The sequence below is a fragment of the Lissotriton vulgaris genome, chromosome 5, assembly GCF_964263255.1.
Source record: "Lissotriton vulgaris chromosome 5, aLisVul1.2, whole genome shotgun sequence".
Classification (NCBI taxonomy): Eukaryota; Metazoa; Chordata; class Amphibia; order Caudata; family Salamandridae; genus Lissotriton; species Lissotriton vulgaris.
The window spans coordinates 1,865,904,845-1,865,932,484 of NC_141693.1; the positions used below are offsets into that span (position 1 = coordinate 1,865,904,845).

Here is a 27,640-nt window from a genome sequence, read left to right on the forward strand (position 1 = left end):
GGGTAATGCCCAGGGTGAATCTAAGTGACTTGACATTCATTGAAAGTTGGGGTGCTGAGCTGTCAAGGTCCATGGCATTGAGCATTATGTGTACTGTTTCTTGATTGTTGTAATTAGCTGACTTTAACTCCTGCATTAGCGCTGCGTGTATAACGCTCCTCCTGCTCTGTAATTTTTAAAAATTAATACTTTACTTCGCTTTATCTTGTTTTGCGCCGAGCGATCGCGCTTTTAATTTTAAATTGCCTGCGCCGCTTAGGGGGAATTAAGGGAGCTCTTACCCGCACTCTAATTGTTGTACACCCACATTTTGTGGGATAGAAGGGACTCGGGGGCACTGTAGAAGCATTGCGCCGGTTTCGAGCGCCTTTTTGGAGTGGGGAAGGTCTTTCCTCACTGAGCGCCATCTTGGGTGAGGGAGAGCCACTCGCCCTGCCAGGACCCACGCATTGGAGGAGGAGGTTATAAAAGTAGGACCTCCTACCCCATCTCAGTCTGACTTTAACTCCTGCATTAGCGCTGCGTGTATAACGCTCCTCCTGCTCTGTAATTTTTAAAAATTAATACTTTACTTCGCTTTATCTTGTTTTGCGCCGAGCGATCGCGCTTTTAATTTTAAATTGCCTGCGCCGCTTAGGGGGAATTAAGGGAGCTCTTACCCGCACTCTAATTGTTGTACACCCACATTTTGTGGGATAGAAGGGACTCGGGGGCACTGTAGAAGCATCGCGCCGGTTTCGAGCGCCATTTTGGAGTGGGGAAGGTCTTTCCTCACTGAGCGCCATCTTGTGTGAGGGAGAGCCACTCGCCCTGCCAGGACCCACGCGATACCCAGCCGGCCATTTAAGATGGCCGCTAGACAAGTGCGCAGCGACGGTGCGCAGCGGGGGCGCCGTAGGGGCGCCGGAGGTTCGCCAGAGGTAAGCCCGTTTGCGCCCGTTCGCGCAACGGACGCGCTTAGGGCCGCTACCTCTGGCCCCTCTGGCCCACTTCGCATAGCCTACTCTCGGGCTGAGCTACTCAGACTCAGACCCTGTCAGAACCCGGTCAGGCAACCAACTATTAGGCGAATTTCCTGTGGGCTGCTTAATGTCAGATCCCTTTGCAAGCACTATACGGAAATTGCCTTCCTCATCGATTCAGAAAAACTCAATGTCCTTTTTCTCACAGAAACGTGGACTCGGGAGGACTGTGAGGTTGAGCTGGGCCTAGCCTGCCCCTCAGGCTATAAAATCAGTCACACCCCGCGCCCACTCAATCGAGGAGGGGGAATCGGGTTCATTTATAGAGACTCGCTGACCCTCTCCCAGCTAAAGATTCGAGAAGTACCGGGATTTGAACTGATGGGTTACACAGTCAAACAGCAGGAGCTGATACTTTGCTCGGGTGTCCTATGTTATCGTCCCCCGGGACCGGCACCTTCCATATCGCTCCTCATTGACCTGATCTACGAACTCTCTAGCTCCCACTCCAAGTTACTGATTCTTGGTGATTTTAACCTGTGGGCAGGCGGTTCACTGGACAATGCATTCTTTTCCCTTAGTCAAGCCTGCACGGATATCAATCTGGAACAGTTGGTGAACGCCTCCACGCATCAGAAGGGTCACATCCTGGACTTAGTATTTGCGGATCCACAATGGGTATCATTAGATGATATTAAGTGCCAGTTCTGGACAGACCACTTTCTGATTATGTTCTCTCTTTGTTCAGAGGACCATATCTCGCGAAAGGCTGGATTATCCCTAGCCAAGCTAGAGAGACCTTGGTCCCGTATTCTCAAAACCTCTCCACTGCCGAACATCTTAGGTAAGGACTTTAAGCTTGGCAACACAGCTGAAGAGAGCTATACTCTCTTCTGCCAGTCCATATCGAGCTCGCTGGATAAGTTGGCACCCCTCCGGAAGTCATGAGGGAGGGTGAATCGAGCTAGCCCTTGGTACACGAGCGAATTACGCCAGCTTAAACTTGACTGTAAACGCGCAGAAAGGGCCTGGAGGAAACAGTACTTAGACGCGGAGAAAACTGTATTCAGGACCGCTATACAAAAATACAAGGCTCAGATCAAGATGGCTAAAGCGACCTATCTTGAATCTACCTTGAATCAGGCCCCAAACAAGGCACAGGCCCTCTTTAAAATCGTCAGGGACCTTGCCCACCCTACGTGTGTGGCTAGCGCCGTCCCCTCATCGCAAGCTCTTTGTGACTCACTTGCTGATGCCTTCGAGGAGAAAATCCGTAAAATCCTGGAGGGTTTGCAGGACCCAGTTAATTCCACCACTGGTTTGGGAGCTCCGGAGGAGATGGCCAGTCGACCCCTGCAGAGGGTTGCTCACCTCTGTTTGGAAGCTCCGGCCACGCCTTCCAGTCGACCCCGACCAGAGGACCAGGCCCTCAGCCTGGGAGCTCCGGCGATTGAGGCCAGTCGACCCCAGCTGAGTAGCTTCCCCTCTCCCTCTTTGGATCCGGCCCTCAGCCTGGGAGCTCCGGCGATTGAGGCCAGTCGACCCCAGCTGAGTAGCTTTCCCCCTCCCTCCTTGGATCCGGCCCTCAGCTTGGGAGCTCCGGCGATTGAGGCCAGTCGACCCCAGCTGAGTAGCTTTCCCCTTCCCTCCTTGGAGGAGTTTGGCAGCCTAGCCCTTACGATTTCATCCGGCTCACCTCTTGATCCTCTTCCTCCAAAACTCTGGAAGGTGTTTCAGGAGGATCTTTTCCAGCCCTTGCATTCCATCTGTTGCCAGTTGTTTGAAACAGGGACGGTACCGGGCTGCTGGAAGAAGGCAGTGGTATCTCCGCTCTTAAAAAAACCTACGCTTGACCCTGTTTGCCTTTCCAACTACAGGCCAATCTCCCTGCTTCCTTTTCCAGTCAAAATCATGGAAAAATTGGTTACCCGCACTCTGTCCGGCTTCTTAGAAGGGAACACCTGGCTGGACGAGACGCAATTCGGTTTTCGCCCAGCTCATGGGACGGAATCCGCGTTGGTGACCGTGTTAGACAATCTGCGGGCGCGAGTCGACAGTGGTCGGGCAGCCTTTTTGGTGCTGCTCGACATGTCGGCCGCGTTCGACACGGTCAGCCATCCTACCTTGATTTCGAGGCTGGAAGAGTGCGGGGTCAAAGATAAGGCCAGGGACTGGTTAATCTCCCATCTGGACAACCGTCAGCAACGGGTTTCGCTCCCTCCCTTCAGTTCACAGGAGCAGAGAGTAGGACAAGGAGTACCTCAGGGCTCAGCCATCAGCCCTATACTCTTTAACATTTACCTCCGCCCTCTAGTCCAGCTAATTAAATCATTTGGGATCTCCGCATTTAATTATGCGGATGATACCCAGCTGGTCTTTTCACTGGAGGGACAGGACGCAGTCCCATTGGAGACCTTCCACCGGTGCATGCAGGCTACAGCGGAATGGCTCCGTTTGAACTCGTTACAGTTCAATGGAACTAAGACAGAGGTCCTGTACTGCTCCAACGACCGAGTTCCCCGAGATCTCCCAGACGATTTTTGGCCCCCGTCATTTTCAGAGACGGTGTCAGCCGCACAATCGGCACGTAATCTGGGTGTTATTTTTGGGCCCAACCTGCAGCTGGATCTGCACGTAAATAAGACCACCTCAACGTGCATGATGTTGATCCGCATGCTGCGCAAGGTTTTACCCCTCCTCCCTGAGCAAGCCAGACCCGAAGTAGTGCGAAGTACCATCCTAAGTCGACTCGACTACTGTAACGCACTACTTGTGGAGGCCCCGGTAACACTTCTGGGCAAGCTCCAAAGGGTGCAAAATATGGCTGCCAAACTCGCCCTCTCCCGCCCCTACCACAGCTCTTCCACGGCAGCGTTACAGGAACTCCACTGGCTGCCGGTCCATCTACGCGTTCGCTACAAAGCAGCGTGCATTGTGTTCAGGGCTATCCATGGCCTGGGCCCAATCCCTTTGCGGAGAATGTTTGCCTGGTACCTTCCATCCCGAGCTTTACGTTCCTCTTCATCCAGGCTACTAATAGTTCCGCGCTTCCAGAGAGTGAGGATGGGTGGCCGATCGTTCAGAGTAGCGGCGGCAAAACTCTGGAACTCCCTGCCAATATCCCTGAGAAGTCTTGAGGATCTCTTAGCCTTCAGAAAGGCGCTGAAAACCTACCTCTTCCCTAGGACAGGCTAAGCTGCTGAATTTGCTGGATCATGGGTCAAAGCGCCAGGATACCCTTGGTGGTGACAGGTTTGCGCTATATAAGTATACCACAATACAATACAATACAATTCTATCTTGGTGGGATTGAGCTTCAGATAGGGGTGGACATCCACGTCTGGGTGAGCTGCAGGCAGTGTTTGACTGTTGAATGTCTGAACAGAGAAGACTTTCAAGTAAAGCTGTTTACAGTCTGCATATTGGAGAGATGTGATTTTAACAAACTAGACTTCATCCACAATTCTAATGAACTAGACTACATCCACAATTCTAAAGTCACCTATGTAGTCCTCTACAGGTCATTCAACATATGAATTTACTGTCCTGAAGATGGTTCGAAACGTCAACAATTACACCTATTTTGTTTGTGAATTGTTTCACTAAAGGATGTGTTTTCTGCTTAATCAGTCACAATTTTCTTTTGTTAATGTTTTGTTTGAAATAGGTGTCCACATTAGTGACAATGAGATACTTATAATTCCAAATAATTCCTGAATCTTAGTTACTATGTGTTGATGTATGTTCATATATGTAACAATTTGCTGTACCCATTAATATGTTTTTATCATAAATTTGTGTTTCAAAAAGCATTCATCTATTTGAAAAAAATGTGGGTTGATTTGTTCATGTTGAAATAGGTAAATTCAACTTCCCAAATAACTTGATGAAAGCTACTGTATAGAGCTTATGACCGATGTTTGCTTAAAAATATTAGATTAAGAAGAGAAAAGAATCCCTTGTAGGCATGTTTACCCGTTTATGTACTAATTGCCAAGCCTCCAAGAGTCTATTGGGTCTCCCACGCCTCATCTTATTAGGTTATAACCAAACATGTAGGTCATGTCCGGGCTCTATCCCCCTCCAACTGTTCCTATTTCCCATCGTACAACCCCGCATGAACATTCTATGACATCATTCACTCTCAACATTCTAGACACCAGCTCAGACATATAGGGAAAGGGGTCACACAGGATTCTACATGACTGTATAGAACTTTGGGGGTCTCTACAGGGGTAAAAATCTTTTGGGACCTGGAGGTGCCCATGTGAATGAACTGGTGTCCATTTGAAGGGTAGGAGGAGAACCAAGGAAGGGCATCACCAGTTAATCCATTTAAGACTCCAAGGTGTGGATGAGGATGGCATCGTTGACTGTGTCGAAGGCAGATGAGAGGTCCAGCAATGTCAGAATGCACGTGGTCATCCTCATCTGTGGTCTGGGGGGACATTGTCTACAATGTGTGAATGTAACGCTCCTTGTGCTGCAGTGTGATCTGAAGCTTGATCGGTAATTGAGCAGGAGATGGTTAGCGTTAGTGTGATCTTAGAGTAGAGAACAGACTGCTTTTTCGATGATGCTGCCGATTAGAGTAGGGGAGTGATGGGCCAGCAGTTGGCGAGGTCATCAGGGTCAAGTGTAGGTTTCTTTGGGAGAGGAAGGATCCGATCTGTGTAGAGGGATCTTCTGGGTGATGCCTTGAGTGAGTGTGGTATTGGCATTTGTGAGTAGTGGTGAGAGAGCTTTATCAGGGAGAGTTTTGATGAAGGAGGAAGGATATCTTCATAGGAAGTGGATTCGAGTGAGTTGAGTATTTCCAGGAGATCTGCCAGAGCTTTGAAGGAGGAACGTTGCGGGTTTCTAGAAGAGGTGGGTTGAAGAGGATCAGTTGATGTGCTGTTGGATCTTCTGTCTTTTTTCACTGAAAAGGTTGATGGCATTTGCACTTATGGGAGTGAGAGTTATTTTTTTAGTACCTACATATTTAGTCTCCCTAACATCGTGGGTGCTGTTTCTAAAGTTTTAGAGGTAATGTGCTAACTTTTTGGTTAAAGTCAGCCACCTATTTTAATCTTTAGCAAACTTTGACAAACTTGTTGGCCATTCTGTCTTGATGGCCAGCACCTTGCAGCATCTGATTTCGGAGCAAAGTCCAAATAGGGCGGTCTGACCCGTGGAAACATGCAAGGAAGCCCCACCCCTTTACAACCCCTCTTCTCTAAATGAGAGCCCGGATGTGTTGCTGCTGTTCAACTGAGGGACTTCTGCCATTGGTGCAGCCCCTAAGAGGGTAGCGCAGGAAGGTTTTGCTTCGAGATAAACGTTAATTATAAAAGTCTTCTAAGTAGCTGATTGTACTGTGCTGATAAGTTATTCCAGCATTGAGGAGGCTCCGTCCAGGCTAAGGGTGGTTCGTTTATCAATATAGTGTAACATTAAATAATACATTCTCAAACTTGTTTGGTTCGTTTTTTTTCTTAGATAATTCAGTACTGATGCTTCATTTTAAAGGTGTTTTCTTGTTACCCCTAGAAGGCCCTCATTGCATAGCAGGTCTTTTCTAAAACATTTTCCGTGTATGAGGATATTTATACGCCCCTGCGGGAAAAACGTCAGCTCCCCCTTTCAGGTCTGGCCGAAGCATCTTTTCTGCTTGCAGTAGTGGATAGATTCCATCCGACCATACATTTAATCAGAAATGACTTGCTAATTGTGATGCATTTGTATAAATATACTGCCATCTTGTGGTGATGGAATGAATTGCCACTGAGCAGTACCTACACTAAATGTTCCCCAAGTTACGAGAAAACATTAGCTATAATCCCCAACCTACTGTTGGTGAACCTTTCAGGATGTGGGGGCCGGGGTTGCGAGGGGAGAGGCATCGATTTTACTGCCTAGATCAGTGGTCTTCAAACTTTTTAATGCCACACCACCCGTCCACCTGTAAAAAAAACAATCATCACCCCCCCTCAATGTTTTCACAATTAATCGGTTAAATTGGCAATGTTCATCAATGTTTATATATATCTAAACATATTTAAACATTGCAGTTAAGTTATGTTACTCCTTTTACACATACTGCCTGTCAGTATATAAATGACAAAAGATGTTAGTGATGGCCTATAAAGTGGCTTACTGACACTCGTGATTTTACCACTTAAAACAAAGCATGATGCTTCTCTTGGCCAGAGTCTGCTGCATCCACCCCTGAGATCACTTATGCCCCTTCCGCATTTCGCAATGAAGGTGGGGAAACGGGGCAAATCTCCGCACACTCGGGGGCGTATTAAAAAGCCTAAAATAAGATTTAAATAAAACTTACCTTATCACGGGACGGGGTCATCCTTGTCCATCTAGCCTTCTTCTTGGAACTGCGCATGCGCGGGGGCCTGCGCATGTGGATCCCTGGCGAGAAGCTGAAATATGATCGGGACGTCCTAGAGATTAACATAGACCGATATCGCTTCAGATCTATGGGCCACCTCAGAGAGAGCCTCATGTTTTTTTAACTGGCGAGATATGGACCATAAGTGAACTATTTAATCCCCGCAGTGTGGAGGAGCCCGAGCTCCAGGGGGCCCCATCCAGCACTCTGCATGGGCTGAGGGTCCCTACTAAATAGGCCCCGGGGAGGGTGGGGCCCCCTCCGTGTACTTTGCAGGGGGAGGGGCGGGAGACGCTCAAGGTTCATTAAGCCATTGGAGAAGTCTTTCACCATTCAGCTCTCTTCTAATCAGGCACGCACTGTCTCCCTGAGATACCGGCTCTGTCCTCTGATAGTGACTTGGCAGGAGGCGGTGAGCTCGCGCCATATCTGGCGTGCTAAGGCCGCAAACTGCACTAAAACAACACTTAAATAAAGAAATCACTCAGTAAAGCTCCCAAATCAATTCATTAACCTTAAAAAGTATCCTATAGTTAAAATATAACAAAAATTACACAAATTGGACCAGTCACTTCAAAGATAGAGTTTAAAGTAATGTTTCCATTCCCCTCCACAGTTCTCTTGGTTCGATCTGGACAGTCCATGAAAGTCCCTGCGCATTAGCCATACGCGGCTGTGCACTTGGTGGAGAAGTGTGGCTCAACGGTTAGAGCGGCAGACCCTGATGCAGAAGTCTAGCCCGGGACCAGGGTTCAATTCCCGGCCTCGGCGGGTCTTGGGCTCAAAATTCCACGGACCTGATTGTTCTACCCATTCACCTGCCACAATATCTCCCTGGCATCATAGGAGCCCTTACTCGTGATGGTAGTACCCCCGCCCCCAGCCTCTGAATCCGTGGGAAGCACACAGGTCATGCAGTGACAACACACAAGCAAACAGCATAATATCTTGGAAAATCAGGGGATTCAAATTCCATCCAAAAGGTACCAAATCCATGTTTTCCTTAAGCGCAAATAGGTCAATAGAGCCCTGATGCAGGAATCCCGCCTTATGCAAGCTGAAGGCTTTAGACTCCAAAATTGATGTAAAAGACATATATATACCACCTGCCCACCCCCACATGTCTAACAGGTAGTTAAGTGGGACAATGTCCTTTTATCTTGTACCCCATGTTTTATGTCTCTCTTGCTTTGAGACTAAGTATGGGCGAATTTTGAGAATTCGCGATCCGTGAATTTGCGGATTTGCGAATTCGCAATCCGCAAAATTTGCGAGTTTGTGCGAATTTGCAGATTTTTTATTTTGCCGGTTCGCGGGTGTACGCGGGGAGCTTTGCGTGTTCGCAGGGCGCTTTGCGTGTTCGCTGGTTTTTTTTTGCCTGGTTCATCACTGCCACCCTCTCGTTTTTTGTGCCCTTCTGCCCTCTGTACCACTTGTTCTTGTGCCTTTCTGCCCTCTTCCCCACTCTTGTTTGTGCCCTTTTGCCCTCTGCCCCACTGGTTTCTGTGCCCTTCTGCCCTCTGCCTAACTCATGCCCTCTGTCCCACTTTGTGCCCTTCTGCCCTCAGCCATAAGTCAGCTTCAACAGGAAGCACTAATAGATAAAGTAAAGCAGGTGCTCGAGTTGAAGGTCAAATTAAGTTACACAGTCAGTAATCACCCCAAGTTTGGGGTGATTAATGATTGTGTAACTGAATTTGAGCTTCAACTCTAGCACCTGCTTTACTTTATCTATTAGTGCTTCCTGTTGAAGATGACTTTTGTAACTATTTTAGAGGTTCTGTAAGCTTGCCGGCGCCATTCTAAAATAGTTACAAAAAGTCAGCTTGAACTTTTGACCCAATCCGTTCCACTCGCGGATTTTGCGGGAAATTCGCGAATCTCGCGGATTGGGAATTTACCGAAAATCCGCGAGCGGAATGGATTTTCCGCCCATGCTTATTCGAGACTCCCGTCTCCACTTTCCTTCCTGCAAGCAACATTGGCCTTGGCTGGACCAGTCAAAGGGATTAAGCAAAAGAGCCAAGCTGCCTAGAATCAATATCTGTTTTAAATGTTGTTGAAATACACAACTTTTGTTTGCAATATTTTAATATAAAGATGAGATCAAATGTAGAAAGGAGAGGCGAGGGGAGAAAGACAAGTGTGTCCGGATCGGGTGGCCATGCGCATGGCTCACCATCTCAAGCAGTGCAGCCCTCAAATCCTCGAATTAAATACATTCATGATATGTTTTAATGTGTATAATGCTTGTGCATGATTTGTATTTTTTATATTTGTATTTATTGTGTTGTTTTTTAGATCTATTATTGTGATATTTATATATATCTTTATTATTCATATTTTTAAATGTTTTCATTTTATATTTTGATACAATTTGAGTTAAAAAAAAGTATTTGTGACATTTTTAGCTGATGACCATGATATTTTTGTGTATGTTGCTGTATTTAAACCGAACAAATTAAATGCATATTTACATATTTAAAAAGGTGTTTCAGAGTTTTATGTATCATTAAACATATGTATCATTAAACATATTTGCAGCTTACGTAGAAATAAACCTATACAAAATAACTTCTTTTGTTTATTTTGAAGAAGAAAACAAATCACCGATACAGCCTGCCCACCCCGTGTCAGACGGCCTCTCTCAGTGCAGGTGAGTAGCACTCCTGTTTCTTTAATTAGCTGACTTGATGCAGAACAACAAACCAAACCAGTCTTAGACTAAGAGCAGTCCAAGAACCAGACCCTGGATCAGACAGAGAGTCATAGCAGGAATGGCAAAGAGCCAAACACACAGCCAGAAACAAATTGAGACCCAAAACTAGTTCAAGCAGCAGGATCATGCCTAGAATATAAATGAATTCCAGGACAAAAATCATTATCAGACTGCCATCCAAACTTGCTGATGAACCGAAGTCAGGATCAGACTGCAAAAAGAGAACGCCACCTTAGACAGAATCCAAGAGGCTGAGACCTAGATACAATCCAGGTACCAGACAAGAACCAGGCTCAGATCAAGCATCAGACTCCGATGCAGATCCGGGCTTTGTAAATGATCCAGAATGACAGTCAGTCCCAGAACCCCGCCAAAGGTTGACACCTATTCCTAACCCCCACGATGTGACCTAGCACCTGGCCCAGTAGCTGACGTGGAACCAGCCCAGAGTACATGAACAATAGGGCCAAGATTATGTGTCTGATTTCAGAACTTGCCTCAAAATTTGAATTAGGATGGTCCCAGGCGATGCATCTGACTCTGTACTAGATGCAGACCCAGGGCCCGATTCACAAACTGCATTTTGTAGTACGTAAAGTAGTACTACCTACTTGCTGCAAAATGCAATTCACAAAAGTATGAGAGGAAATCTCCACCATGCACATTTTCTACGTGGAGATTTCTGCTCATGTAAGTTTACTACCTAGTAGTAAATGTGGGAAAGACTTGGGGAGGATCTCTACTACTAAATGGGAGGGGTTTAAGAATAAGGAGGGATTTAGTGAGTGACAAGGATGAATATAGGCAGTGGCATGCTAATACAAACACCTACCCACGAAAGACCATTGCTATTCACATACTACATTTCTAAAGTTACTTCTCTCCTAGAGGTGACAAAAAAGTAGGTGTCCTCCTTCAGGCTTGAAGTCAGTCTAGTACCACCCAAGGCTTCCCATGGGCACTGCAACGCACTCCCGTAGAGAGTAATGGAGGCAGTGACTTACTATAACACCCCTAGGAAATCATGTAAAATTAAAAAAAAAAAATTGCTAGGTAGGGTTTTTTATTTTGTTTAAAAAATCATATTTATAAAAAAAAAATAACATTTAAAATATTTAGAAAATGTTTTTTTTCAAGAAATAATGTGCTGTGTTTATTTATTACTCTTGTGGTAAACTGGTTATTTTGAATTATTTTACATTTATATTTTACAATAAAGTCTGTATATTTACATGAATATACTTTAATCGTTTTACCTCCTATTCTATACCATAGGCAGATCTTGACCACAGTGGTAGAGGTCTCCACCAAAGTGATGGAGAGTTCTGCCTACATTTGAAAAGTTACAGGTCGTAACTTTACTCTCGTAAACTAGTTTTAGGGGGTGGGACATGTACATTCACACTTGATAATACATTTGCATTCGGAAATGATGAACAGCCAACAGAAGTACATTTACTCAAAAGTGTATGAGTACAAATGTAAACAATGCAAATGTTTTCAGCGCTCCAGAAGAAATAGAAAGTTAGCCTGTGGTCTTTTCTCGGGTCTTGTTGTAGTAATTTGACACTAGCACTAGATGGCGCCCTAAGACGCTACCCAGGACTTATGGAAGGTTATCTGAAATTGCACTAAAATGTGCAGAGAGGAGACAATAAAGGCGTGTGATAGCAACGAGCTGAGCAGATAACCCTTGTGTGGTGTCATGGGAAGCCACCGCCAATGAAGCGGCAGTATTCCTAAGAGGACAGAGTACAGGCAAAAAACACATAAATCCTGTCTCGCAAGTACAGAGAGGAAAGTTACGTTTCTGGAGTGAGTTCTAACATAGGAGCCTATCTTTTTTTTTTTGTTGTGAAAATGTTTTCATAGATCCTTCCAAGGGTCTGAACCATGGGGAGGAAGGTTTCACGACCGAGAGGCAATCGGACAGACAGTGAGCCCAGTGTTAGTAGGAGTAGTTCCTAACCATAACAATTCAGTGTTTCTCAGCACTGAGAAATAACCGGGTTTTAGTCAGTCTTGGTTTTAGATACAGCAAATTTCTTGTGTCTGGAGCCTCCTTCAAGGTGAGATCTGAATACTAAGTTAAAAGCATTGCATTAAATGGACAGATAATACGTATCTGCACTTCTTAGGTTTGATGGGGAGAGTAGCAGCACTTCTTGGCAGCGGTGCAATACATGTAATGGATGAGTACCAGGAATTGTCAGTAGGAAACCGGTACTCCGTAAGACTGAGTGCCTGCTCTTCTTTAGTTCCATTCCATTCGTACACTAGGTCCAGGGCGGCTTTATCCATGCCACATTTCAAGGTTATCTCATGGCTGTGAGTTCTCTGTAAAATCACTGGATGCAAACTTATTCTATGTAGGGATCCTGGAAATCTGGCATTGATCTTGGACACCCCTGTCGCCCGATGGGCTAAGTTGCACTATGTAAGTTTATTTTCATTCAATCATTCATTCATGGTGTGTAAGTGTTTGGATCGATGAGGTATGTTCAAGATAAGAGTTGGGAGGATGTCTGAGATGTGGAGCTGGGCCCTTGTACAGTATGGACTATAACCACCCCCTGTCTGTCTCTCCCTCACTCTGTGTCACTGCAGCCATTCACAGGAGCCAAGCCTGGTACCATGGCGGCATCTCCAGGGAAGAGACCCAGCGCCTCATCCTGCAGCAGGGCCTCGTGGACGGGTAAGAATGCTTGAGGGGGGAGGGGGGGCTTGTGGCAAGCAGAAGAGAAAGAGGCTTTTTGGCATCATGTGGCAGTGGGTACTCGTGGGCGACGTGGAAGTAGAAAGCTGAGAAGGAAGCAGAGAGTTGACGGTAACAAGTAATTTGGGTTAGGGAGTAATGAGAATTATAATTCTAAATAACTTGTTTTATGTAGCACTAAATACCGCACACCAGCCATTTATAAACACTGTAAATAGCAGATGTTTCTTTAATCAAATTCTGGTTCTCATTGATGAGGAAGGGGAGGGTGATGTGAAAGCAGGACAGGCTGTGGGTAATGTGGAAATTGTCAGATCACTCAACTTTGGTAAAATACTATGTTTCCAGTCACAGGACTACATGAGCAACCTGATGCACTCTGGGTATTGTGGTATTGCTTACATTCAATTGGACTAATTGGGCAAACATACCTGCAAACAGTCCTTTGTTCTCAGTACCTTAGACCCCCAAAAAGGTTTGAGCATTTGAGGACTTTGATGGAACAGGTGATATTTTAACATATATATGAACTCCAGAGTGCAAGACACATCAATATAGTCTGTGTGAGCACGGAGGCTGTGTTCAGGGTCCGAGAATCAATTCATATTTATGAGACAAATATGACTTTTTGGGCAGTAGCCTTCTATAATGCAAACATCTGTTATGATTCAACCTGGGCCAAGGGCGACCCTTCTTTAGAGGCGCGAGGCTCTATCGATTGATATGGTACCAGGGACTGCCTCCAGAGTGCGACACCCATTAGAGAACATGGGAACAAGACATATTGACAGCAATAAGTCTACTGCCTCCAATGTGTCCAACTCAATGCAATCTGTGCAGCTATAGAGCGAGGCCAAAATCTTAACACACAGCTTCAAAAGACATTTCAGTCTCCTAATACTCTTTACCTCTCCAATCCCTTTCCATGCCTCAATATGTCAGGAAAAATTTCCACATTTGATTATACACTTCGTACCTCACACCACACCTCAAGACACCACGTAATGTATTACTGTACCAGTTCATAACGCCCTACACCACACTATTACGAACATATCACCCCATCCTATTCAAAACTACTGCCCACCATTTAATAATTTACAGTGACACATCACGCTACTCAATACATCACCAAACATTACATCAATTATGACTACACCACCACATAACAATGCACAACCATATCACATGGCCCTTGGGGCATGTGTGAGTGCAAGATGTACTTATATGCAGATTTCAGGGGTGCAACAGGGTGTCCTTTTGACACCCTTGAAATTTTATGCATAATGTTCGAGTTCCTACTGGTACTCGCAAAATGCGACTTGCAATTTGCGAGTCGCAAATACGGAATCTGTAGGAATCGCTATTTTTATAGCGATTCCTACATGCATAGGATTTTGTGAGTCCTTAATTGCGATTCCTTAATATTCGGAATGAAGGACTCGCATAATCCTACCTTGATGCATGTGCCTGATAGTGTATTATTGTTTTAAAGTTTCAGCATGGTCGCCATGTTTAGAACCAAAGCCATGGAAGGGTAAATCAATGATGTACCATAGTCACAACTATTTTATATTGGTCCCCCGTGTTAGAGGGAGTGGCCATGAGGGAAACAGGGCACAGGAGATGAAATGATTGACAAGCAAGCAGCCCATTAGCACTGTCTGTGGAACAATAGTAGGTTCTAAAAAATGAAAATAAAAAGAGCAAAAGGAAGGAAGAGAAAGGGGACAAGTAAAAGGCGGTAATGGAAAAATACAGGACTGTCACACGAGCCCTGGCACTCAAGCACATGTATTTTCAGTCAGATGTGCACATTTGAACAGACAAATGCTGTCACTCACAGAGCAAGAGACCCAATGGCTGAAGTGCGCTGACACATTACCCCATGTTGCATATCTAATTTGTGAGCGTCCGCTATGTTGGCGCATAACATGGTCCAGTGGTACTAAGCATATCGTGTGAAGAGTGCCAGTAAAGACCTTTGAGGTTGACCAGAGCAACTTTCAAGACGTGACTGTTGTTGGATATGGGGTTTGCGAAGAAGGTCGGCAGATTGAACTCTGACCTTCATGGGTGGTGATTTGACCTCGGTTAGTTAAATTCAGATTGCTGATACACTTCAAGAGATCTCCTCAGCCCACCCAAAGAGAGAGGAATGTACTCTTTTTACTTGTGTGTGGCAGGTGCATCAACACCCAGTGCTATATTATTGGTATAGTCATCTATCAATAGCAGTCTCCATACAATTGTCTGCTGGGTGTTTGCAGCACGTGCATTGCCACCGTGAGACATCTTCATAGGGTTGGACCTTGTGCTCCGCAGTAGGTACTCAGATGCCTGCAGCAGGGGTATGAGGCCCCTGAGCTTTCCTACCTCCTCATTCCGTTCCTGTACCAGAGATTATCTATCGCTAAGATTACTTACCCCAGTATTGGAATTTTCATAGATTCCCATGCTTTGTATCATTCCCCGTCGTCGGAATGGGAGTCTCTGTAACAAAAATACCATAGCTGTAGGTACAAAAGACAACGGAAAAAGGCCTAGGCCTCATTCCCTTTTGTAGCATATCACCCTCTTTGTGTAAAAGAGACCAAACTTAGGCATCAGCCAATCAGAAGTGCCTCACCCCTTAGAACCTTCCTGAAGGAACCTCAGAGCCTCATATTTTCTACAGCACGTTGTGCTTAGGGAGTCTCCTGTGAGCTCTGCTCAACTTCTACTTTTCTAAGGACTTATTTTGGATATTTTCTTCAGAATCTTTTAGATTCTCTTCAGGATTACTAACTGCCTTCCACGATGAGTGAAATGGAGAAGAAAAAAGCCCTTTTCAAGCCTTGTTCCACCTGTGGCAAGAAAAGGCTTTTTGTGGAGGATAAGCACAAAAACTGCATCTATTGCCACTATCCTGACCACCAGGCTACTGACTGCAAGATCTGTCGCACCTTTTCCACCAAGACCCTCCGGGACCGTAAGGGTAGACTCTTGACATGGCTCCAGAAGCTGAAGTCCAGGAAGGATACTGTCTCTAGTGACAGTGAGGATGCAGCGTTGATGTCTTCCTCAAGAAGGTCAGTGAAGAGGGGTAGGGGTTCGCCTTCCCCTTCTGTGGAAAGACCTTCTAAGGCCTCTAAAAAGACCCCCAGTGAGTCTGAGAGCCTAGGTCCCAGCAAATCTCCTCACAGAAGTGACAAGGAGAAAGTAGGACCTGTTACGCCTTCAAAAGGTGAGAAGACTGCCTCAGCCTTCAAAAAACCTTAATCACAATCTTCTGAGAGGAGCTCTAAGTCCTCGAAGATGAAGACGTCGGCGGCGGAGGTTCCGTCGGCAAAAAAATCTGCTTTGAAATTGATATCGTCGACTGTGGCGTCGACGGGCATTTCGTCGACAAAGGTACCATCGACGGCAGGTACGTCTGTGTCGACGGAGAAGGCGCCGACGACGAAGATGGCGTCGACGACGAAGATTGCGCCGATGACGAAGACTCTGCAGACGAAGGCGTCGACGACGAAGGCGCCGTCAACGAAGGCGCCGTCGACGAAGGTTACAGTGTCACCGACGATGATGGTGACGACGTTGACGGTAATGTCGATGACGACGGTCTCGTCGACGAGGGCATCGTCGACAACAACTCTGACGATGACGACGGCTGGTGTGCCCACAGTTTCCTGGTCGACGACTTCGACGATCCCGATCTCATTGACACATGTACAGCCGTCGACGACGGAACCGTCGATGATATTATCCTCTGAGAAAAGGATTACCATTTCTGTGACGAGAATCATGCCGGAGATGACTTCTCCGAGGAGTGTGTCCCCCCTACCACCAACTATGCTGTTTCAAGAAGGGGAGTCAGAGGATGAGGACCAGGACGCTTACAGCTACGCCAATAGTCCCTCCCAACTTTTCGTCAAGTGCCAGGAAACGGACTCTGAGGGTGAATACGTTCAGGAGGAGAGTGGTCATCTTCAAACGGCCCAGTCGCAACATCATTCGGGCCAAGATATGGTGATGGTGCCATCTTCTTTTCTCCAAGATCTGCATAATATACTGCAGGACTACAAGTCTAGGGCGAACAGGCCGCTTCATGTCCCGGCGGCATCTGCTACACGTGCCGTACTTTCACCAGTGACACCAACTTTACAGGCTCAATTTTCCCCTCAACCTCAGACATCCTTCCAACAAGATTCCTGCGGGCTGCAAGAGGTCCATTATGATTCCTCGGATGGGGACCAGCAGTCGGATCATGACACTATTCCGAATACTGAATATGATGAATATGTCATTGCGGATCCCGCTTCACCAGTCCCAGATCCGGTGGAAACCCCGCCAGTGAACATTGGGGGTTTTCATCAGTTGATGGAGAGAGCAGCGGGCAGATTCAAATTGGCCATGCCTAAGGTTACTACTGATTGTTTTCTATACGATTTCAAGGAGCCTTTTAGGAAATCGACAAGATCCATCCCTATTGTGAATCATTTGTGGAAGGAGGGCCTTAAGGCCATGAAGAACCCGGTGACGGTGGTCTCTGTGCCACTGCGTCTGGACAAGAAATACAAGGCACCCGATGACGGTCCCGCAGCCTTGACGGGTCATCCAAGACCAGATTCCGTTATCTCGCAGGCAGCGCAGAGAAAATCCCGTAACCCCTCTGCTCCCCTAACAGCTCCACCGGACAAAGAAGGGCAGAGATTGGACAATGCGGGAAAGAGGTTCTCTTCAATGGCGAGTTTACTAGTACGGGCCGCTAATGCCCTGGCGATCTTGGGGAGATATGACCGCCAGCTTTGGTGCGATATCCCCCTGTACATTGACCAGCTGCCTCCAGAGTCTACATCTGGAGCAAAAAAGATCCTGCAGGAGGGGGAAGCGACTTCAATGGAAATCATTGACTGTGCAATGGACATTGCAACCACAGCGTTTCGATCCCTGGCTGGGGCGGCAGTCCGCCGTCGCCAAGGATGGCTCAAAGCGACTTGGTTCCAGCCTGGGATCCAGAACAAAGTCCTTGATCTTCCTTTTGATGGTGAGGCTTTGTTTGGGAAACTCATCTATGATACCCTTCAAGAAATAAAGAAGGATATGTAGACTGCCAGGTCCTTGGGGACCCTTCAATACCGCAAGTCTCCTTTTAAAGGAGCCAGAGGCAGTGGTGGTACCTATAGAGGGTCCTTCCAACAACATCGCTACTCCTCCACGGGTTCAGGTTCCCCGCAATAACGTCAGTCCTATCAACAGCGCCAGGGCCAGTCGACAAACTACTCCAGGCCTTACAATAAAGGAAAATAGGCTGGACGAGGACGGGACTCGTCAAAGCGCCAATAGCGGCCTCCTGGCTCTTCCTACTGGACCCTACTCCAAGAAATCATCAGTTGGAGGCAGGTCACCAAATACCTTCAAAACTGGTCCAAAATAACATCGGACCGTTGGGTGCTCAACATCATTCGGAAAGGGCATACTTTGGAATTCACGCAAGTCCCTCCACCCAAGCCCCCGGCAGCCATTCCATCGAAACACCAGCGTCTCCTGTGGCTCGAGGTCCAACAGATGCTTCGGAAGGGAGTGATAGAGCCGGTTCCCTCAAACCAAAGGGACAAGGATTTTATTCCAAGTTCTTCCTGGTGAGTAAAACGCTAGAAAAATGGCGCCCCATTTTAGACCTCAGGGAGCTAAACACCTATCTCATCTCCCTATCTTTCTGGATGGTCTCTCTCCAGGACATCTTGAAGCTCATCAATCCGGGAGATTGCATGGCCACGCTCGATCTCGAGGATGCGTATTTCCATGTTCCGATCCACCCAGCACACAGAAGGTTCCTGCGATTCACAGTATCCAAGAGCCATTTTCAATTCAGGGTTTTACCCTTTGGACTCCGCTCAGCCCCGAGAATTTTTACAAAGGTGCTGGCGCTAGTTGCAGCTTTCCTACGAAGAAACCATTTCCAAGTCTTCCCCTACCTGGACGACTGTTGCTGAAAGCTCCGTCCAGGGAGGCAGCGCTAGAGGCTGTTCAAGCTTGTACTAATCTGTTCCAGAATCTAGGCCTCACTCTGAATAATGAGAAGTCCTCTCTGGTCCCGTCAAAAAAGGCTCGCTTCCTGGGGGCCCTCTTGGATTCAAACCTCTCAAGAGCCTTCCCTATTCGGGAAAGGAGGGAAAAGTTACAGACCTTGGCTCGGGACTTACGGGCAAGAAGGTGTCTTTCTGTACGCCGATACAAATCCCTACTGGGGGTGATTTCATCGTGTATTCCACTGATTCCCCATTGCAGACTCAGAATGCATCCTCTGCAGGAGGAACTGGACAACCAGTGGCAACAGGTCCACGGTTCATCTGAGGACATGGTGACAGTCACTCCGAGGATGAAAGACGCAACCTTATGGTGGACAGATCAAAACAACTTGTCCCAAGGTCTATCCTTCGTAAGCGACCCATCCCCACATGTAGTGACAACGGACGCGTCATTGGAGGGTTGGGGAGCAGTGATGCAAGACCTACATGTCAGCGGGCATTGGTCGCCTTAGGAGAAAGGTCTCCACATCAACGTTTTAGAACTAAGGACGATAAGACTGGCTCTGCAAGCTTTTCTTCCTCGCCTAGAAGGTTCACAAGTGCTTATCAGGACGGACAACACCACGGCCATGCATTATGTGAACAAGGAAGGCGGAACCAGATCTCGTCCTTTGTCACAAGAATCTCAACAGATCTGGGAATGGGCGGTCTTTCAGAGAATATCACTGAAGGCAGAACACTTACCAGGGATGCTAAACGAAAATGCCGACAGGCTGAGCAGGTCATCTGCAGTCGGCCACGAGTGGGAATTGAATCAGACAGTTTTGGAAGAGATCTTCAGCCAGTGGGGCAGGTCTTACGCAAGCAGGCTTCACCATCAAGGTTCACTGGGGAGTGCGCTTTCGATAGCATGGTCGAGGACATTTGTCTACGCTTTTCCTCCCATTCCTCTGATCCCACGACTTATCAGGAAAATCAAGGTGGAGCCGTGCAGGATGATCCTGATAGCCCCGGCTTGGCCGAGGCAGTTCTGGTACACGGAGCTCCATCTGTTGTCGATAGCTCCTCCCCTTCCGTTGAGGATTCTGCCGGATCTTCTCACAATGTCCGACGGACAAATTTGGCACCCAGATCCACAGTCGTTACACCTGACTGCATGGCTCCTGAGCAGCGAGAGTTTATGAACCTGCCCTTATCAAGAGAGATTAAGGAGTTTCTGTCCCAGGCAAGGGCCCCTTCAACGAACAGGACTTACCGCCTTAAGTGGATAAGATTTTGTTGCTGGTGTAAGAAAGAAAGCATTGATCCTTTCAATTCCAGACCTCATCAGATCCTACCTTATCTGCTGTCCTTGGCTAAGTCGGGACTAGCCCATTCATCAATTAAGGTCCATTTGGCTGCTTTGTCAAGGTTAGGAAGGACTGGATCCGGTCCTTCCTTGTGGTCTTCCAGGATTATCAAGCAATTTCTTAAGGGCTTGTTCAGGGTATATCCACCGGTGAGACCACCCCCTCCGACATGGCATTTAAATCTAGTCCTTTCTCAAATCATGAAGGGTCCATTTGAACCAATCCATCGTTCTGACATGAAATATCTTTCGTGGAAATTGGCTCTCCTCCTTGCTCTCACGTCGGCTAAGTGTGTTGGAGAATTACAGGCTTTGACCATCCAAGAACTTTTCCTTCAATTCAAGAGAAACACTGTGATCATGAGAACTAATCCTAGGTTCATGCCTAAGGTTCCCTCGGATTTCCACTTGAATGAACCGGTCATTCTGAAGGTGTTCTTCCCTCAACCTACTACGCCAGCAGAAAGAGCATTGCATTCGTTGGATGTGCAACAGTGCTTGAAATTCTATTTAGAACGTACTAAAGGTTTTCGAAGATATTCACAGCTATTTGTTGCCTTCGGAGGTCCAAGTAAGGGCCTTCCGATATCCAAACAGGGTGTTTCAAGATGGATCACGAGTGCCATTCTGCATTGTCACAAGGCTGCAGGAAAACCTCTAACTGGAAAGATCCGAGCACATTCCACAAGATCTGTGGCTTCTTCAACAGCCCTCTTCGCGGGGGTGCAGATTAAAGACATTTGCAGAGCTGCTACCTGGAGCAGCGTTCACACCTTTACCAAGCATTACTGCTTGGAATCTCTGCAACAAGATGATGCGGCAGTAGGACAGGCTGTCCTAAGGAACCTCTTCCACTGATGGTGAGCTTTCCTTTCTTTCCCACCTTCCGTCTTTCACATTTTGTATCTTATGTCATGTTGCCTATTGCTATAATTTATGATGCAAAATGTGATTTTCTTGCTAACTGCTTGCTACTCTGATACAAAGCATGGGAATCTATGAAATTCCAATACTGGGGTAAAAAAACAAGTTACTTACCTGTAACTTTAGTTCCCCAGTATTGCTAACTTTCATAGATTCCCATGCGCCCACCCGCCTACAACAGATATGGTGTCTAAGTACACAACGGCTACAAAAATCTGAGGCTCTGAGGTTCCTTCCGGAAGGTTCTAAGGGGTGAGGCACTTCTGATTGGCTTCTTATGGCTGATGCCTAAGTTTGGTCTCTTTTACACAAAGAGGGTGATATGCTACAAAAGGGAATGAGGCCTAGGCCTTTTTCCATTGACTTTTGTACCTACAGCTATGGGATTATTTTTTTTTACCCAGACTCCCATTCCGACGACGGGGAATGATACAAAGCATGGGAATCTATGAAAGTTACCAATACTGGGGAACTAAAGTTACAGGTAAGTAACTTGTTTTCTTCCGTTGGTCAGCAGGTTCCCATGGAGGTCTGTCGTGTGGTGGATTCAGGTAAGCTGGGATTAGTCCGGGGTTTATGACAACAGATACCCTTTAGGTCTGTCTGAAACAAGCTTTAGCCATGAATGAGACCTAATGAGAGTGCTCCACAGCTGTGCACTGCTGCTATCCCAGGGTATTCTGTGACCAGCATACAACCAACTGCAGCCCTGCAGTTGATCAGATCAGTGTAGCAGGTGTGCACTGAGTGTACAGACAGAGTATACACAAATACTGGTGACAGTGGTCCAACAAATCAGCTCGTACATCACAAATTCAGGATACGTATAAGGGCACAATCATAAGGTAGCATGTGCTCGAATGGACATACAATTCTATGTCACCTAACAGGTGTTTAGCAAATATCCGAAAGAGCCAACTTTCGGATAATCTTAACATGATAAACATTTCCAGAGCGCTACATAATTGAAGTTTTATGGTCCGTCCATCAAACAGGTCCAATAATTGTCTTCAATGGAACAATGAATTAATACATGAATTAGAGTCCAAAATATGAAGACACCTTGTGGATATGTAGTTTCAAGAGCTTTTAATTTCTTTAACCCCTCCCCTGCTGGTGACGGAACCACTCCGTCATCAGCCGCGGTCGCGCTGTGCTGATGACGGAGCGGTTCCGTCATGGCCTGCTCGGCACGCCTGCGGGGCGTGGATTCCGCGCCTGCGCTGAGCGTTCCATTGAGCGGGCGGGGCCGTGACGGAACCGTTCCGTCATGAGCACAGCGCAACCGCGGCTGGTAATGGAGCGGTTCCGTCACCAGCATGGGCGTGCCGCTCGGCCCCCCGCCCCTTAGCTATTCCGCCGCAGTGAAGGGGTTAAACACTCAATCTGATTGGAATCCAAAAATGAAACAGCCGACACGTGTTCAAGCCTGTAATTTAGAAAAATATATATTTAAAAGCACTGTATCCATTATTATGCTTTGTCTCAGTGTGTTACATGTTATCCAGTGTGTTACATGTTATTCCATGCAAGAAGCACTCATGTGCCAGATTTTATCAATATTTTTCGAAATAATTTACGAACAGAAGAAATTAAAGCATATTAGAGCTGCAATTTGGAAAATTATCAAAAAAAAGAAAGGGGACGAAGTGACCTTGGATGTAACCCCAAAGAAAGAATTCTTCTATTTTAAATGTGATGATGATAGTGATAATAAAGAAGAAAGGAAACTAACACAAACCTAGATTTAATCCCAGAGAAAAATCCAGAATAGGAAATATACCATTGTGTTTTTACCTAAAGTGAGCCTATAGACAATAAAGACCATGTCCCAATCATCAATTCAGAAGTAAGAAATATGGTAAGTACCTCAAAACTCATAAGGAGACAGTATACTCCAAATTGCATCTAGCACCGGAAATGTTTTTACTCAAGCGTGCCTCTGAGCCCCGAGGACAGAAATCAATTAGTTTCAGATAGTTTTTCAGAGGTGAGCCATACAATTCACAGAAGCATTCTGAGTAATATCAAGAACATTTGTGCTGGGAAAGAAAAAACAACGACCATAAGTATTAACAAAAACCGCGCATAAACTCCACGCAAGAAATCAGACTGTAAAGTAACATCAAATGTTATGATCCAAGCAACCTGTGTGATTCAAGGGCATGTCATTCAGTATATCGTTATATTACCAGAACAGGCTTCATTCAAACCGTTTGCCATATGTGCTTAACCGCATGTAAACTATACATGCTCTTACAAACGGAAAGAGAACTGTAAAAAAGCATCAGAGACTATACACTGCGCAGTCAGTGTCGTATCCAAGGTGTGTCATTTAATGAACATTATATTACCAATGTAAACCGTTAGTCACAAGCGTTTGCCAGTACACACATAATACAAACTGTAAAAGTGGAAAGAGGATGGCGCCCCAAACGTGATGAGAATGAATGGGCTGGGAGCACCAAAAACCATTGTTCTTTGTATCACCCTAGCATCAAATGCACCACTCCATACATCAAACAGATATTATTATTATTATTATTATTATGTTTCTTATATAGCGCCAGAATTGACCCCCGAAGGGGTATCTCCGCGCTTGCCTTGGGAACCCGTCCTGGCTTTTCCCTGTGAGATAGCCCCTACAGGGCATCCCCAAGGTGAAAGCCAGGCATCCCGCCGCGGGCGGGCCATTGTGGAGATTAAGCAAGCTTAATGCCCAGAGTTGCAGAGTGTGAACCCATGATTATGTCAGACACTCATTGCAAGGCGTCTACCTCTCTTTAACAAATATTGTATTGTAATTGCATTTATATAGTGCTTACTACCCCTGATGAGGCGTCAAAGCACTTTTTCAGCGAGTTGCATGCTACTCCGGAACCCATAAAGGATTAGTGTTGAATTAGTATAGTGAAATATGAAAGTAATTTAAGTGGTGGATAGGTTAGTCAATTATTTGCATTCAGGATCACATGCGCAGTCACTCCTCTTCATTTAATGCATATCATTTATGGAAACAGCGCTACTCATTTTCACAAATAAATATCACACTCACAGTGCATGAACTACCTCTCATCTTGAAACAAATAGCATCATCAGGTGAAGTGGGCTAGCCCTCCTCCCTAAGCAAATGGCATATAATAGTTTGGACAATGCCTCTCTTCGCTTACAGCGTATTACTTGCAGCAATTACAGTACCCAAATCACCTAACACATATCACACCTATAGCAAGTGTACTGCCTCTCGTCATCAAATTTATGACAGCAAGTGCACCACCCCACTAAGTAAAAACAATATCACACTTCTTCACAATTGCAAATGTATTTTATTGTAAAGACAAGCATTGTCTCCATGCCACTGGAGTCAAGCTATCCTGGCTGATGAGGGCTGAAAGCCTGAAACCGGTCCTAGGATGCTTGTTTCCAGTCCAGGGTGGACCTGGCCCAGCTGTTCGGCCCGGACTGTTCCCATTGGGCGCAGGGTCAAGACTGATTTGCATATGGCTGGGTCCAAACTGGAATGGCATGGTGAGCAAACAAATGATGGATTTAGGCTTAGATATCTGTGCTGTATAACATTGTTCTGCATTCTGTCCATCAATTGTTCTTTTTGCATACAATATATATGAAACCTTTTGATGAATCCTTTCATAGACAGACAGTGGGCAGAATTTAGCCCCCTGCGGGTCGCCTGACAGTCCTATGGATTTGTGGAGGATCTACCCCCCACACATCCTCCCTCTCAGGTAGAGGACCACCTGCCCTCTCCCAATGGGATCTCTGTAATGAAAGGGCATCCACCACTGAGCCAGATGCATCTCCATCACAGCTGACTGCCAGGCAGGCCACCCTGGCGATGTGGTGTGCTCGACTTTCTCTTTTGCTTTTCAGAAATAATCTCCCCTAGTGAAGGTTTGTTAGTATGTGAGAAGCAAAGGAAAAAGAGTAAATGTCCATGACATGCAGAGTTCTTTCCCAGCACTTCAGAGACATTTCTCTTTTTTCTGCCATGAGACTTCCATGCCTCACACTGTGGTTCCGTACAGAAAAAATAATGACCATAGCCCTGCCCTAAATATGGCATCCATCAAATGTGACCCAGCGGTCCTATAACCGACGGCTTCCAGGTCAAGGATTCCCAAAGTGGAGCCTCAGTTGGCTCTGCCATTTTCTCAACCTCTAAATGAGGCGGGCGAACTTTGGGTTGAGCAGTGCCTAGTTATGGTAGCCCTACATCTACACCTAATTTTAATAGACCTCTAAAATTAAGTATTGAAATCAGTAGTAGGAGGTGGTGTCCCGCAGTGGCCAGGGCGGCTGTCTCTTGAACACGGGGGCTCCTTGTTCGATCTCCGGCACCGTCGGCAGGTAAGCCAAGCACCATGTGGCTCTGGGCTATAGCTCGCGTAATCTTCCTGCCGGCCCCCAGCGCCTTGACACCCTCTGGTAATTGTTTGCGCTTTGCAAATACTGGTATTATTATTATCATATTATAGTAAATGATGGCCAATTTATCTAGAATAAGATGTATGAAACTCAAAAGTCTGTTAGCTCTCTGTACAGAAGGCAGAGACCCAGACAACCAGTTGAAATGCTTTGTGTGTGAACAATTGCTAGCACTACAGGGTCACTGAGATTATGCGGCAGGGGAGGGACAAATTATGCAGCATGGTTGCCTAAATTACGGGGGAAGAGAAGGGCCAAATTAGCAAATATAGCAATAAAGAACAGAACAATGACCAGTCAACCTTTGCAAAGGTCATTACGCTATGCGGCAGCACATATTGCCGCATTTTTAGCAACTTTTAACCATTTGAGCTAGAAACAAAATTTAAATCTGTGGATTATGCAGCAGATGACTGACTGTGTAGCAAATGCGACAAATGCATAACTATGCGAAAAAAAACACGACTGCACAATTGCTTAATTCCAGAGGCCCTGACTATAGGCCTTCTCAAGCAGCATTCTGTCTCTCTGGTGTGACCGGTCCCTGTAGGCCAGCTCGTCCACTCTTTTTGCTGACAGGAAAGCAAGATCAAGAGGAAGGAAGATCATCAATAGAGCTGCTTGTTTATTTTCCTCTACTCTGTGGTGGATCAGGCGTATTTTTCCATTCATCTCCTGCTCCCAACTCTCAGCTGCTGCTAATCCCTGTTTTATAGCAGGGTGCTACGGGTTGGTCATAGCCTCATGGCTTTTGGATGTGAGCCAAAACATCTATGATTTACCAATCACTATCTTTATGGGCCTTCAGCTGTGGCTGAGACCCATAATTGCGCAAGCGAGTAATTAACAGCCATAATACCCCAATTACATGCTTACTTTCCAGTCATTAATTCAGTGACATACATTTCAGGCTTTCAATACTTTTGCCTTCACAAGTTTAACAACCTTATAGCAATGGGCACCTGTTTGCCTATTAACAATTCCAAGGCAAAGCCAATGGCAAGACGACTTTGCCCGGTCAGTTCCATAAAACAGTCATGACAAGAGTACATATTGAACGGTTCACCTTGCATTCTGCAGTGTTAGCTCCTGGCACATGTCTGTGCTGATGTTATGACTAGTAATTTTGCTTGACCCAGATATAAAAGCATACATTACGCCTTCGTTTTGGGCAGTGTGCCTGAAATAAGAGGGACCTAATTAGTGCATCTCCCAACTGACTACCATTGAAATGATCAACAGTAAACCTTCAAAGACTGGATCATTTCAGTCCTTCTGAGTGCTGCCAAGGCATTGTTAATACAATTCTTTAAAATAGAACAAGCAGACACTTTTCCTGAAGCACCTGAAAATATACTGTTGCTGTATATTACTTTCCATAAATAGTTATGTTATGTCTTTCATTCTATTTCCATTTTTCTCACAGGTTTCCTGAAAAGGAATGTAGGTCACAGGACTTCTAGAATTATCCAATAAATCCTACCTAAATATAAGTTTCGGCTCTGATAACTGGTATCAGCGTCAGCGCAATCTTATTCAGGTTTTCAATATTGCCTCTCTGCAAAAGTTAACTCCAGGAAATGGGTGTTACTCTTTTGGGAACAGCACATAGTAATGCTCACTGGGTTAATCTTTTTAAGGAGTGATTGAAAGCATTCCTCAAGCTTGTACCTTTTCTTCATCCACTAACCTGTTCTGGTGTTTGATCTGCATGAGCGAATGTTGATGGACAAATTTAGAGGACTAGGAGCACAGGATTTTAGGGGGTTGAGAACGTAATCAACATTTCTACAGGTGTCTTGGGCATTTTTATCAGAAGACTTTTGGACAGTGGAGAGATCTTTGGACAGTGGAGAGATCCTTGTATTTGATCTTGTCTTGAACTAGAAGCCAGTGGAGAGCTTTCAGACCAGGTTTGATGGGTTCCTGTTTACAAAGGTTACATCACAATCTGGTTGGCCTTATCACAAATTCTTGTTTGGTATTCCGACCGGTTGAACTTTATTCTTTCAGGTTATTCGTGAGACAGCTCTACGTATCACAAACTAATGGCTCAGTTATGATGTTTATTACTTTCAGAAAAGCACCTGAAGGTTATCTCCAGATGTTAACATGGAGTTTGCTCA

At 45.9% G+C, this 27,640-nt stretch overlaps 1 protein-coding gene across 3 annotated transcripts in view; it reads left to right on the top strand.

The window, feature by feature from the left end:
* GRB7 (growth factor receptor bound protein 7) overlaps positions 1 to 27,640 on the top strand; it is a 672,870-nt gene that overhangs the window by 637,472 nt on the left and 7,758 nt on the right. For all 3 annotated transcript variants that reach the window (XM_086924360.1, XM_086924361.1, XM_086924362.1), the window contains 2 exons: positions 9,946 to 10,006; positions 12,677 to 12,764. In XM_086924360.1, coding sequence (XP_086780486.1) covers positions 9,946 to 10,006; positions 12,677 to 12,764 — 149 coding nt within the window. The remainder of the gene's footprint in view (positions 1 to 9,945; positions 10,007 to 12,676; positions 12,765 to 27,640) is intronic.